We start from the raw sequence: 14,490 nt of genomic DNA on the forward strand, positions 1-14,490 counted from the left end.
GCACAAAATCATCATTTATCTGAACAATTCCTCATTAATAAACATGGATTTTGTTACCAGTGTTTAGCTGGAACAAGTGATGCTCTGATGACCACCTAGGTACAGAAAACCCTTGGATTACTTTGAAGTAAATTTACTTACGAACACTTTCATATGGTGTTTCCTCACTAACTTCTGAATCTGAGTCTACTAATGGAATTTCAGGATACTATGAAAAAGAAATGCAATGCAAAGAACACAGTTATGTTTTACAATGACAGTGAGTGGGTTTTTAGAAATTTTGTGTCTAGTAAACATTTATAATTTAAGAAATAGAAAGTAAAGTGGAAGAGTTCCTGAACTTATCTGACATTACTGTCTCCAGCTTTCCACTGAAATAAAATAAGGGATGTTTTCAAATGGAAGGGGCAGGAATAATGCATATGTGCAGTATGAAAAGGGTAGCAAACCTTAAATTTTTTTTATTATTTATTTATTTATTTTTTGAGTAGGAGTCTTGCTCTGTTGCCCAAGTTGGAGTACAGTGGTGCTATTTTGGCTCACTGCAATCTCTGCCTCCTGGGTTCAAGCAATTCTCCTGCCTCAGTCTCCCGAATAGCTGGGATTACAGGCACCCTCCATCAAATAATTTTTGTATTTTTAGTAGAGACGGAGTTTCACCATGTTGGCCAGGCTGGTCTCGATCTCCTGACCTCAAGTGATCCACCCACCTCGGCCTCCCAAAGTGCTGGGATTACAGGCGTGAGCTACCGCACCCAGCCAAACCTTAAAATTTAATAAGAGCATGGGAGATAAAATAAGAACAAATCAGAAATTAATAAATAAGAAAACTGTAAACATATGATTATCATGTTAATGATCAAAAGAGCATTTGATAAGTGTGAAGATCTATTCTTGACCATTACTATCAGCAAATTTGGAACAAAAGCATATTTCCTTAACTTAAACAAAATCTTTCTAAACCAATAATCAATATCCTATTAAAGAGCAAAATACCAGAAAGACACAGGTTCCTAACTTCCAGGGAAGCCATGAATATGCTTCAGTGATTCTGTGAACTATCCAAAAGGTATATATACATTTTTATGTATATAAATACGCATTGCCAAAATGCTTCCCAGAAAGGTTGCACCATTTATACACCTAGATAGTTACAAAATTAGGTTAAATCATTTAGGAAAACATCAAATAAAAGGTAATGTACTTTTTAAAAATTAAAAGACATAAAGTACTCAAAGCTTTTAGAGGTACCTAGCACCAGTAGTGCATTTTGTTCTATTTCACTCTAAATGATAAGCTTGTCTTCAAACTGTTGTTAATCCAAAGTATTACCTGAGGTCGAGCCATTTCACCTGCTGCAATTTTTCTCTCCTCATTGATCAAATTAATAACTTTTTTATTAACAAGTGGTGCATTTGCACCCTGAATCTTTGCGATAATTTTGCCATTCTATAAGGGAAATGAAAACAGGAGGGGAACTTTCATTGTGGAACACATCAAGAATTAACACTTAAACTAGACTAAGTCATCCCTCCCTTCTACCCTAGTCTCATCCTCATGAATCCTCTTTTAGCTATGGTAATTAACCATTTTACAGTAAGGTCTTAATAATGTGAATGTTCTTGAGTTGGTAAACTCAGCTCTTTGAGTTCTACCTCCAATCTGCATGTCCTCCAGCACCTTGCAGCAAATCATCCCCCTGCAGGAGCTCTCACCTGATGCAGTCTTTCCTGAGGCATCCTTGCTTTAAAGTTGAACAATTCTGGATAGGCCTCCCAATGACATCCTCCCTAGTTATTTCTGACACCATGCCCCTTACACTCACCTTTCAACACCTGTTTACTAAGCATCTGTTTACTGGTGCTGTACCAGGCGTAATGGTATAAAATAATAGATCTGGTACCTGACCTAATTAGATTAAAAAAATTTAAAAAGCCCTAGTAAACACAAACACGTGAAACAGCAACCTTAGTAGGTGCCACCAAGAGTGGTGCAAAGCCCTTGGAGCACCTATAAGGATGGGTTTTGGTCAAAGAGATCAGGGAAGGTACTTCTCAATGTCAGGAAGTGATTCTTGGTTTAAAATATGAAAGATGGGTCAGAGCTCATTGGGCAAAAAGGAGAAGGAAGAGCAAAAGGAAGAACAGATATAAGGGTTCTAAAACTGGAAGGAAAGATGACAAGTGACGCGGCCAAGTGACGAAGTGAGGGGGAGCCTGGTGTGAGTTGAAACCCAGCACCCAGGGGAAGCCACACTGTGCACAGCATGGTGAGCCAGAGATTCAGTCTTCATCCTAAGTGCAGTCAGAATGTTTAAGCAGAGGCCGTGACCACTATCAAAATTGTTTGTAAAAATTATTTCACCTACTGTGTGGGAAAAAAATGCTGGGGGCAGCAAAAGAAAATATTTGCAGACAAGTTAGGAGCCACGCTAGAGGTGGAGGTGGAGAAATAATGGTGGTGGAGATGGAAAGGATGGAAACAGGTAGATGAGTGTGACAGAAACTTGGGCAGTAAAATTGACAGGTTCAGGGTGTGACTTGGATAGAATGTGATGTAAAGAGATGTCACCAAGGCAACTCTTCTGTTTCTCACTTTAAAACTGGATAAATTATAAATTATCATGTTATATGCCAAATTCAGAGACAATAGAAGAGAACTGTGTTTTGTGGGGAGGAAGATCTGGTATTGAATGAGTTTGCTGTGAGATGCTTTTTGAGAAAGCCAATAGGAGATGCCAAGACACCAACTGGAAAGGTGAGTGGAAAGCATAGGATTCAGTTGAAGATGTAAACGTGATTTATTGATATACATATGGTAATGATTGAAACTGTGTGTAGACAAAATTTTCTAAGGAGAGTGTATTGCCTGATAAAGTCAATATTTAATCATGGAATAAAGAAGGGTGAATTTCTCAAAGGGACAGAGGGAAGTGGCATCCAGGAAGGTGAAAGGAAAACCAAGTCACATAAGCCAAAAGAAGCAAATATTTTAAAAAGGAGAACATGGTCACCATATTCAATCCATTTAAGAGGCACAAATGATGACTACCTAACAATATCCATTATACTTAGCACAGGCTGGTACTTGAATACATTAGCAACAGCAATTTTGATGGAATAATCAGAACTCATGTAAAATGGATTAAGGAGTTAATGGGATGGAAAGAAAAGAAGTAAATTTAAATATGAAAAGTCTTCTGACCAATTTAGCTATGAGGTGAAGACAAGAAAATGGTGAAGGCTAGAGAGGGATATGCTATCAGAAAGAAGTATTATATATTTTTTAAATTGAAAAGACTTAATCATATTCAAAAGTCAGTGAGAAGGATCCAGTTGAATAAGGTTTAAATGAAATCTGAAACTCTAGTTACCCTTTCCAACTAAAAAGTATCTTTCAACAATTCTGTGAACTATCTAATATCTCTTGAGGAAGGCTTCTGCTGAGACTAGCTGGAATGAATCTGTTGTCAACTAAAAATGCTGACCCGTACAAAGGGACATTGAGGGAATATCTGAATAAAATGAGCATTGGGCTTGTTGGTGTTTTTGTGATTACAGAATTCTATTCTTAAATTAATGATTATAGATGTGGAGCAATGGGCAGTCTAAGACATGATGGCAGAAGTGATTGGATGAAGTTTATTGGAAGAAAATTTTATTAGCAGCCAGGAGGTCAAGAATTGAAAGGCCAGGTTATTGGGTGGGTTGTCAATGTGGATACTAAAGTCCTCAAGGTGATGGCAGGACTCAGGCTTGAGAGTAGACTTTGAACCACATGCCAAAGACTTCAGTCATCAATAGACCTGATTTGAAGGTCAGCAAATGACAAGAGAGAGATAGGGGAACAGGAGATTTAGCCATGTGAAACAGACCTCTAGTAATAGCAAAGAAAAGAAAGTTATTGAAGACCTAAGAAGTAAGGGAAATACCAACTCTATTCCACATTTTGAAATAAACAGTTATCACTTCTGGGCTGTGGAGAGAGTGTCCAAAGGAAGAAGGTAGAATTAAGGTAAGCCAAGGAAGTGAGACAAAAGCTCAGAGCCATAGTCAAAAATCTTAGGAAGTCATTTTAATTCCAGATGTCATAGAGTGGAAAGGTTTGGGAGGCAGGGGAAGAGTTTGAGAACTGGGTGTGACAAAGAAGAAGCATTAGAAGGATGGATGAAACATGGCTACAAAGAAGGGTGGACTTAAACTCTGGGCACTGATTGCAGGGATTAGAGAACATGGATTGGATGATCCACTTAAGGAGAGTGGCTCTGGGTCTACTGGTCAGACTGGACTTGCTGTCGGGGTGATGGCCCGATTAGTCTGTTTTGTGTTGTTATCAAGGAGTATGTGAAGCTGGGAACTTTGTAAAGAAAAGTTTATTTGGCTCAAACTTTTGCAGACTGTACAAACATGGCAGCAGCATCTGCTTCTGGTGAGGCCTCAGGAAGCTTGTTCTCATGGAGGAAGGGAAAGGGAGACAGCATGTCACATAGAGAGAGAGAGGAAGAGAAAGGTGAGACAGTGCCAAGCTCTTTAAATAACCAGCTCCTGCATGAACTAATAGAGGGAGAACTCACTCATTACTGCAGGGAGGGCACCAAGTAATTTATGAGGCATCCACCCCAATGAGCCAAACGCCTCCCACTAGGCCCCACCTCCAACGTTGGAGGTCACATTTCTGTATGAGATTTGGAGGAAACAAATGCCCAGACATATCAACTCTCCCAGAGCTCCAGACTCTACAATGTGACCCACCTGCCCAATCTTTTCTCCTTAGTCTCATGCTCCTACCCACTACATGCAGCTAAATCCTCCTCATTGTTCCAGGAGCCCCCCAAACCCATTCTGCCTCTGTGTTGTTATTCATTCTGGTCCCCTCATGAGTGTAATGACATCTAGTTTAGGAGTCAGCAAACCTCGGCCCAGTCCAGAGACTGTATTTTAATCATGCTGAAAATATTCACTCTCTGGCCCTTTACAAAAAACAAAACAAAGCAAACAACAACAAAAACAACAACGCTGGCTGATCCCTCACCTAAATCATTGAATTCTAAACATCCAATTTAGAGGAGATCTACAATGCATTTTTTACCATTCAATGCATTTTTTTATCGTTAACCCAGTAATTCAACTCTTTGAAAGGGTTGCAAGAGTATTGTTTAATAGCAGAAAGAAGCTATATCCAAGATGTGTTTTTTAATGAGTATTTCTAATATCAAAACTAAATATGCCACAGTGGAGGAACAGTCCAAGTCCTATCTATCTGCTCCTTGAAGGCTTTCTTCTGTCCCAGTTCTTGAACTCTGTAGCAGCTATACTCCGTGTCACACAATTTAGCACTGACTGTACACTCTGCTTTTAGAAAATAGCACTTTTGATGTCTTTCTAATTATTCATTTATATTTTATATTTGTTTTATTATTACTTATTTTTTTTTTGTCTTTTTTTTTTTTTCCTTTTTGTGGAGAACGGGGTCTCGCTGTATTACCCAGGCAGGTCTCGAACTCCTGGGCTCAAGCTATCCTCCCGCCTCTGCCTCCCTGAGAGCTGGGATTACAGGCGTGAGCCACCGCGCCCGGCTTATTATTACTTATTTTTAAAAACAGAGTTGTGGTCTCCCTATGTTGGCCTGGTTGATCTTGAATTCCTGGCCTCAAGCAATCCTCCCACCTCAGCATCCCAAAGTGCTGAGATTACAGGCGTTAGCCACTATGCCTGGCCCTTGTCTGATTATTAAAGTTGTGTATTCCTCACAGAATATGTGGACAATATAGAATAGTATGAATAATAAAACTCAAATTAGTCATCTGTTCCTCACACAGAGAAAACTACTATAACATTTTGGTGAATCCACTTGCTTTCTTCTTTGTAAGTATGGAGATAAGAGTAATATGCATTACAAAAGACTGATATACAGATGCTCCCGTGTATGGATATGCACGAATGTTTATAACCAATTCTCTGCTGCTAGGTATCTAAGAAATTTCCAAGTTGTTGCTCCTGTAAATAATTTATTGTACAAATCTCCGATCATTTCCTTAGTAAAGGTAAACACCATATTACTTTTCCTTTCCCTGATCAACCCAGTGTGTCATCATCTAATCCCTTCAATCCATTATAAGCTCCTAGTGGCCAAATTATAAAATTTATAAATAGTCAAGAAAAGATAAGGCAAACATTGTATAATTACTGTCATTGGCAAACAATTTCATGGTAATGTTACAGTGTTACTTGTTCTTAACTGCAAACTGGAATCTGATAATGCAATTGAGAAAGTCAATATACTTACAACACTAAAGAGAAAAACAGGTTCACATTTATCTCTAAATGGCTGCAAAGTCACAATGTTGTCAGCTTCTGCCTGAAAAAGTAAATATTTCATATAATAATAAATAAAACTATATTCAAGTAGTTTGGTACACTATGTTGAAACAATGCAGAGATACATATAATTTTTATGTTTACTGCAGCAACATTGTGTATGCCCTAGTGGTTTTAGGGATCAAACTGCACATACTGGCGATTCAAGCCCTACATCATTTGGCCTTAAGCTTTCCTCACCATTTCCCTTTACATTAATCAACCTTTAGCCAAACTTATTTACTCATCTTTTCCTCCCTGGTCCTGCCCTTCTTTTACTGTCCCTGTTCATCTACCCTTCCTCTAATTCTGTCTCACATCCTTTTGCTGTAAATCATCTCTTGTTCGGCACAACATGTTACTGCCCCTCTCCCAAGGCACCTATGTCCCTTTTAATATTCTACTACAGGCACCTGTGGGCCTGCTGCACCTGCTCTGTTAGAAGGAGAGTTGTGTGCACAGATAGAGTACGTTTCCTATCCACGTTTGTATCTCATCTCCCTCTGTCAGTCATAGGGTCATACATGAAAAGAGGCTTACTAAACATTCCTTGAATAAATTAGTGGTCAACTTTTAAAGATTTTGAATTTTATGTCTGTAATCTTCTAAATATTTTCTCGTAAATTTCAAGTTGTTCCAAATTAATTATGAACAACTATACATTCAATAATAGTGTCTTCTTCCATATTAACGTAGTATCCATTGGTCCAGCTGCCAGAATGAGATCGTTTGGTAGGGTCTTCTGTAAGAGTTGGTGTCTTAGTCAGTTTGGACTGCAATAGCAAATTGCTGTTGACTGGGTGACTGAACAACAAACATTTATTTCTCATAGTTCTGGAGGCTGGAAGTCTCAGACTAGGGTGCCAACACAGTCTGGGTGCCAGAAGTGAAGGCCTTCTTCTCCATTAATGTCCTCACCTGGAAGAAATCACATGTCTCTTCCTTTATTTAAATAAAGGCTTTGACCTTATTCTAATTACCTTCTAAAGTTCCCATCTCCAAATATCATCACATTTGGGATTACGATTTTAATATATGAAATTTGACGGCAAACATTCAGTTTCTAGCAGTTGGTTTTTGTAATCTAAGGCAATGCTTTTCAAAGTGGGATTTTCATTGTGTTTAGTGCAATGCCATAAACCTTGACTAACACCTTGGGATCCAGACAAAGTGCTACTAGGGATGTTGGAAGTGCTCCTAAAAAGCTGAGAAAAATCATGACATTACAAGAAAGAGCTGACTTGCGTGATAGGTACCCTAGATTGAGGTCTGCGGCTGCGGTTGCACACCATTTCAAGATAAAAGAATCCAGTCTAAGAGTAATTGTTTTTTTCTTTTAAAAGAAGTTCATGAAGCCATCGCTGCGGCTATGTCAGTAGGCATATAAATCTTGCACTTTTTTTTGAAATATCTTTTTATCTCACATTGAAAATGCAGCTTTTATGCAGGGGCAGGATTACTATAAGAAAGGCATGCATATAGACCCTTAATACGATTCCAAAAAAGCAAAGTCATCATATGGCAACTTAAAGCAAAAGGAAGTGAAGGACCTAAGGATGGAGAATTTAATGCCTGCAAAGGATGGTTTGATAATTTTTGAAAAGGCTAAAAAATATTAACATATCAGGAGAAGCAGTTGCTGCTGACCAAGAGACAGCAGAAAAGTTTCCAGATGCCTTTAAGAAAATAATTAAGAGGAAAAGATGTCTACCTGAACAGGTTTTTAATACAGGTGAAAGTGCCCTAAACTTGGGTTTTGGTGGGGTGAGGGGAATGCCACAAAGGTCGTTATTTAGTAAGGAAGAGAAGTGAGCACCAAGACTTAAGGAAGAAGAGATAGGCTAACTCAACTGTTTTATGCAGCCACAGTCAGGTTTATGATCAGGGCTGTCTTTCTCAATAAAACTGCTAACCCCCAATCCTTGAAGAGAAAAGATAATACCAGCTTCCAGTCTTTCAGTTGTACAACAAGAAATCCTGGACAATGAGAATCTTTTTTTCTGGATTGGTTCCATCAATGATTTGTCCGTGGTGTCAGGAAGTACCGTACCAGTGAGAGACTGTTTTTAAAGACCAACTCCTCTTCCTTCTTCTCCTCCTCAACCTACTCAATGTTAAGATGATGAGGATGAAGACTTTTATGGTAATCCACTTCCACTTAAGGCATAGTAAATATATTTGGTTTTCCTTATAATTTTCTTAATACTATTTTCTTTTCTCTAGCTTACTTTATTGCAAGAATATAGTATATAGTACACATAACATAGAGAATATATGTTAATCGACTGTTTATGTTACCCATAAGGTTTCCAGTCAACAGTAGGTTATTAGTAGTTAAGTTTTGGTGGAGTTAAAAGTCATACATGAGTTTTTTACTTCATAGGGGGGTTAGAACACCTAACTCCAGTATTGCTGAGGGTCAACTGTATTTAGAAGTAATTCAGGTATTACAATTACAATGTTTATATTATAATACATAAATTATTAAGGATTAAGTAATTTAATAGTAATATAATAGTAACTATAATAAACACCATTTACTAAATTTTTATATGCCTATATATATATATACACAAAATATTTAATGTTCCTCTTTTAAAAAGGCACACAGCAGAAAAAAATTGTATACTGACCATTCAGCTCAGGGTAATTTTAATAGGTAATCAACCTCATACATTTTAATTTTGGACCTACATGTTCAAGTTCAGTGTCTCTCTTCTTTGATTAACAGCAGAAAACAATATGTCCAACAGAGGGCATCCCTCCATTACTGCTCACAATGGAGGTTTGGAGATACAATTTTCTTGCACCTTTATGGGCAGTTCACCAGAATCCAGAACCCCTAGTCTATGTGAATGTCTACTCCTATGACTTTTGAACAAAGTTTCCTAATGCCAACTACCAGGATTCACAAGAATTTCCTGATCCTCAATTTCCTGTGATCTATCTGTCGGCTGTTAGACACCTGTGACGCTGCCTTTTAACTTCTATCAACCCCTTTCCAACTGCATGTGGCAATCTCCTTTAGGCCCTATTCTCTGCTCTTCTAACTTGATTTTTCTTCCTTGTGAAGAATCAAGTCTGGAATAACTTCCTAATTGCTTTCTGGTGGTTCTGATTCTTCAGAGTGAAACAGGTTGTTATAGAATCTTGTCTTTAAAAAAACTACAATGACAATAGGATGAAAAAACAAGCCACAGACTGGGATAAACTATTTGCAAAAGTAATACCTGATAAAGAACTGTTATTCAAAATACACAGAATGCTTGAAACTCAACCATAAGAGAACAAACAACCCAATTAAAAAATAAGCCAAAATCCTTAGCAGACACCTCCTCAAAGAAAACATACAGATGGCAAATAAGTATATATAAAGACGCTCCACATCACATAATCTTGGGAAATGCAAACTAAAACTACAATGTGATTCCACTACACACCTATTAGGATGACCAAAATCCAGAGAGCGGCTGCTGGTGAGGATGTGGAGCAACAGGAACTCTCATTCATTGTTGGTAAGAACGCAAAATGGTACAGCTGCTTAGGAAGAAGATTTGGTGGTTTCTTACAAAATAAAACATATCATTACCACATGATCCAGCACTCTTGCTCCTGGATATTTATCCAAATTAGTTGATAATGTATGTTCACGCAAAAACTTAAGCATGGATGTTTATAGCAGCCTTTTCCTAACTGCTGAAAGTTGGAAGCAACCAAGATGTTCTTCAGCAGGTGAATGGAGAAGTAAACCCTGGCACATCCAGATAATGAAGTACTATTTGACACTAAAAAGAAATGAGCTGTCAACTCATTAAAAGACATGGAGCATATCACTAAGTAAAAGAAGCCAATCTGAAAAGTCTCTACACTATGTGATTCTAACCATATGACGTTCTGGAAAAGGCAAAACTATGGAGGTAGTCAAAAGATTGGTGATTGCCAGAGGTTATGGGGTAGGGAGAGATGAACAGATTACAGAGGATTTTGCAGGGAATGAAACTATGCTATATGATGTCATAATATAGTAAGTACATGTCATTATACATTTGTTAAAGTCCCTAAACTATACAACACCAAGAATGAACTTTAATGTAGACTATGGATTTTGGTAAATAATGATGTGCCAGTGTAGGCTCATCCGTTGTAACAACGTACCACTCTGATACGGGATTGATGGTGGAAAAGGCTATGAGAGTGTGGGGATAGGGGATATATGAGAACTCTTTATTTTCTGGTAAATTTTGCTGTGAGCCTAAAACTGCTCTAAAAATAACAACTATGTAAAGACTTTTTCTTTTTTTAATTAAAGGAATGAAAACCTTACAAAGTCCTTATTTCAGAAGACCAAAAAAAAGTCAATTCCTTCACCAGAACAACAGGATTTAACTACTGTGGACAGCCACTTACTTTCTTGAATAGAAAAATAATAAGAGGTGAGTGTCTAGCCTTTAAACTGCTTATTCAGCATCTTGAACTAAGGAAAATAAGTCCTGTGGAAAATGCATTTAAAGAAGGGGATGGATAGTGAAATAAAAGGTCAGTAGGCAAACCCATTCCAATGTTTGAGTTGAAAGCGGGGCCATGAAAGACCTGTGACTGGGAGAACATGAGTGGGTTGTGGTTGCACGTCTGCATTAGGGACTATGTATTTCAGAGATAAGGAGTAAAGATCTGTTATCATCTGTTACCTGCTCCTATATCTTAAGTCTAGTTGGTTTGGGTGCTTTTCTATATAATATAAATATATTATGTAAGCCACACATATAAATTCTCTAGTAGCCACATTTAAAAACCAAAAAAGGTGAAAATAATGTGATAATAAATTTTACTTAACCTGATACGTCCAAAATATTATCATTTCAACATGTAATCAATGTATAAAATTATTAATGGCATATTTCACTTTCTATTTCCATATTAAATCTTTAAAATCTAATGAATCTCTTACACTTAAGAGTACATCTTAATTCATATGCTAAATGTTAATCAGAAATAATTAATCCTTAATTAGCTTTCATAAAATTTACAGTTAAATAGTAGATCCACATACTCAAGTTATCCCAGATTTTAAAGGTTTTACAATAACTCAATTGAGTGTCAGGTTTAAAATTCAGATTTAAATCATTAAAATTAAAAATTCATTTCCTCAGTTGGACCAGCTACATTTCAAGAGCTCCATAGTCACTTATGCCTAGTAGCTACCATGTTGGACAACAAAATTCTAATTAGTTGATCATTTTATGTGAATACATTGAATAAACGGTACGATTAAGTAAAATGTGTTTGGCTATAATATTTTAATCCCTTATTGCAAGTAGGTAGCAAATAAATGAGGAAGAATATCATTGCTGCTGGAAAATATGGTAACTGGGTTAATGCCAGAGCATTACTCAATGATACCCAGTAAACAGCTTTTGCAGCCCTTATTCTAAAGGACACACACTGAACATGTGGTCAGGTGAAAGGAAACAGAACAATAGACATATCCACTATTACCCTTTTCTAACTTTCACAGTCATGGTAAATAGCCTCAATGTTGTAAGAATGGGATAAAAATCATGTTCATTCTCAGATCTAGTAGAACTAAATATATAGTAAAACTGCCCAGTAAAGACTATCTATTTTGAAGAAATGACAGGTTGTTTAAATTAAGACAATACTTAAAGTATTAGAGGATACTTAAACATTTAATATAACGTGAAAACAGTGGTTTAATGAAAACAAAATTCTTACGACAGCAAAATGCAGAATTTCATCTTCGTTCAGTTCATTTTTCAATTTTCTGAATAAAGGTTGCATGGCTTTGCAAGGTCCACACCAGGCTTGGTAAACATCAATCACTAGAAGATGATGATATTTATGAAATAACTAAGTCTACCAATCTAGGATAGCAGTTATCCCAATTTGGAGCCACGGCCAGGGCAAAGGCACTTGAGGATTTCTTGATCAAAGTGGGGAGTGGCACTCTAGAGGGACAGGGTGCCAGGAGGTGCCCTAGGTCAAACCCCAGGTGGCCAGACAACCGGGGAGCCCTTATACCTGTTAAGCCTTTGTTCTGCAACATTTCATCCCACAGGCTTTGATTATTGATGACTGTCTGCAAAGAGGAAGGCACTGTAAAGGGTATTCAAGCACCAGTGCACCAGATAAAGAACTGTTGATATGTCAGACCCACCTGTAACTGGACTTCTCGTTTTTTGCTTGCCATTTATCTACCATCATGAAAAGAAAGAAAATTTTAAGTCAGAAATTTAAATAATATCTTCTTAATGCATGCAAACAACATCTTTTAAAACAATTTTATTTTAATTTTGTGGGTACATAGTAAGTGTATATATTTATGTATCTCTGTATTTATGTACTTAAATATTTGTTTATTTAAATCTGAAATATTTTGGTACAAGTATGCAATGCATAATAATCACATCAGGGTAAATGGGATAACCATCTCCTCAAGCATTTATCCTTTGTGTTACAAACAATCCAATTATACTCTTAATTATTTTAAAATGTACAATTTAGATTTTTTTGACTGCAGTCACCTGTTTGTGCTAGCAAATACTAGGTCTTATTCTTTTTTTTTTTTTTTTTTGAGACAGAGTCTCACTCTGTTGCCCACACTGGAGTACAGTGGCACAATCTCGGCTCACTGCAATCTCCCTCTTCTGGGTTCAAGCGATTCTCCTGCCTCAGCCTCCAGAGTACCTGCGACTACAGGTGCCCGCCATCACGCCCGGCTAATTTTTTGTATTTTTAGTAGAGACAGAGTTTCACCATGTTAACCAGGAGAGTCTCAATCTCCTGACCTTGTGATCCTCCCACCTTGGCCTCCCAGAGTGCTGGGATTACAGTATTAATTATTTCTAACTGCAAATAACATGTTAATATAGTAGTGAAAAATTTCCCCACGTATATTGAATTGCGCAGTCTCATCTTTGCTGGAGAGAGAGAAGCAAATGTCATGGAAGGACTCTTGTATGCTAGGCTCTATGCTAAATGCTTATAGCTGCCACGCTATCTTATCCTCCCAACAGTCCTGTATCAACAAGGTAAGAATGTTAGGAGTTACACGTTGTCTAGTTTTTTAAAAAGTTTTGTTTTCCTGAAATATTAGAAAGTGTTTCCTATATTATCCATTGCAAACATATTGTCTGTGAACATGCCCGTGGATGTTTCTGGGGTCCCTCTTCAGATCTGGCTGCTCTAAGGATATTTAACCCTGAGAACAAGGCCAGTAGTGTTTTCTGGGGAACAACATAAACTTCCCAAACTCCCTATTCAGTGGTATCGGGGCGGTGTAGAACAGGGGTCCGTCAGCGTGTGGGCGATAGTGGACACTAGCATACAAGAAAGGAAAGGCCACAGCAAGCCCGTATCCCAGGAAAGGTTCTGGTTCCTCCGGCAAGCCTTACACAAAACAGGTCCTCCTCTAAGCTAGGCTGGGACGTTTAAAGAAAAGGAAGGAACAGGCCCAGAGGATCTAAATCAGCTCGCTCGTTGTGGCCGTTTGAGCGGTGAGGTCGGTGAAGTTCCATTCCAGTACCTAGGGCCCTGCTAGGGCCCGGGGCTGAGGCTGGCCGACCTCTTGCTGGGCTTTCTTCTCCAGCTGATTCACCAAAAGGAAGAAGAGGAATTCCCTGCCTGTCTGAGAAGAAGAAGGGGGACAACGTTTTGTCCAACCCATCTGCCCATGAGGCTTGAGCGGCGTCTCGAGGCCCCTGCTCCAGCCAGCAGCTATACTTGGGCAGCAGGGACAAGACCAGGTGGCGCCTAAAATCCTCCACCTCTTCTGCCCACACAATGAAGGAACAACGAAGTCCTGGTTCCACCATCACAAGACTCTTTCTGTTCTTCAGCTGCCTCATCCCCAAACTTGCATCCCCCATCCTCCCATCCCCCCATTCTCCTATCCCCTAGACGTGCACCAAGGTGTGCTTTCCCAAGTGTAGATTTGATCATATCTCTCCTTGGCTTTGAATCCTCCCGTGACTGGCCACACTTTACAGCATAAAATGCATACTCCTCAAATTGGAGCAGAAGGCTCTCTGCCAGCAACAGCATTTTTTTTCTTTTTAACTGTGTCTTCATCTAACCTGCTTCGTTACTTCTTTCTTTCCTTCCTTCCTTCCTTCCT

The 14,490-nt window shown here is 38.3% G+C and overlaps 1 protein-coding gene and 1 long non-coding RNA gene across 7 annotated transcripts in view; one reads left to right on the forward strand and one right to left on the reverse strand.

Moving 5' to 3' along the window:
• Positions 1–13,866, reverse strand: part of NME8 (NME/NM23 family member 8) — a 48,124-nt gene extending 34,258 nt beyond the window's left edge. The window contains exons 1-7 of one of the 4 annotated variants that reach the window (XM_017860171.1): positions 13,769–13,866; positions 12,532–12,568; positions 12,396–12,453; positions 12,090–12,196; positions 6,286–6,357; positions 1,333–1,449; positions 142–208 (exon numbers count right to left, since the gene is read on the reverse strand). In XM_017860171.1, coding sequence (XP_017715660.1) covers positions 142–208; positions 1,333–1,449; positions 6,286–6,357; positions 12,090–12,196; positions 12,396–12,453; positions 12,532–12,564 — 454 coding nt within the window. In that variant the 5' untranslated portion in view covers positions 12,565–12,568; positions 13,769–13,866. Of the gene's footprint in view, positions 1–141; positions 209–1,332; positions 1,450–6,285; positions 6,358–12,089; positions 12,197–12,395; positions 12,454–12,531; positions 12,569–13,702 lie in introns of all 4 variants that reach the window. The other 3 variants (XM_017860173.1, XM_017860172.1, XM_017860174.1) reach the window with 3 other exon arrangements.
• Positions 10,415–14,490, forward strand: part of LOC108520699 (uncharacterized) — a 91,902-nt gene continuing 87,826 nt past the window's right edge. For all 3 annotated transcript variants that reach the window (XR_001882979.1, XR_001882981.1, XR_001882980.1), the window contains exons 1-2: positions 10,415–10,464; positions 10,666–10,789. This is a non-coding gene — a long non-coding RNA (uncharacterized LOC108520699). The remainder of the gene's footprint in view (positions 10,465–10,665; positions 10,790–14,490) is intronic.

This window comes from Rhinopithecus bieti, unplaced genomic scaffold (genome assembly GCF_001698545.2).
Source record: "Rhinopithecus bieti isolate Rb0 unplaced genomic scaffold, ASM169854v2 scaffold_51732, whole genome shotgun sequence".
Taxonomy (NCBI): Eukaryota; Metazoa; Chordata; class Mammalia; order Primates; family Cercopithecidae; genus Rhinopithecus; species Rhinopithecus bieti.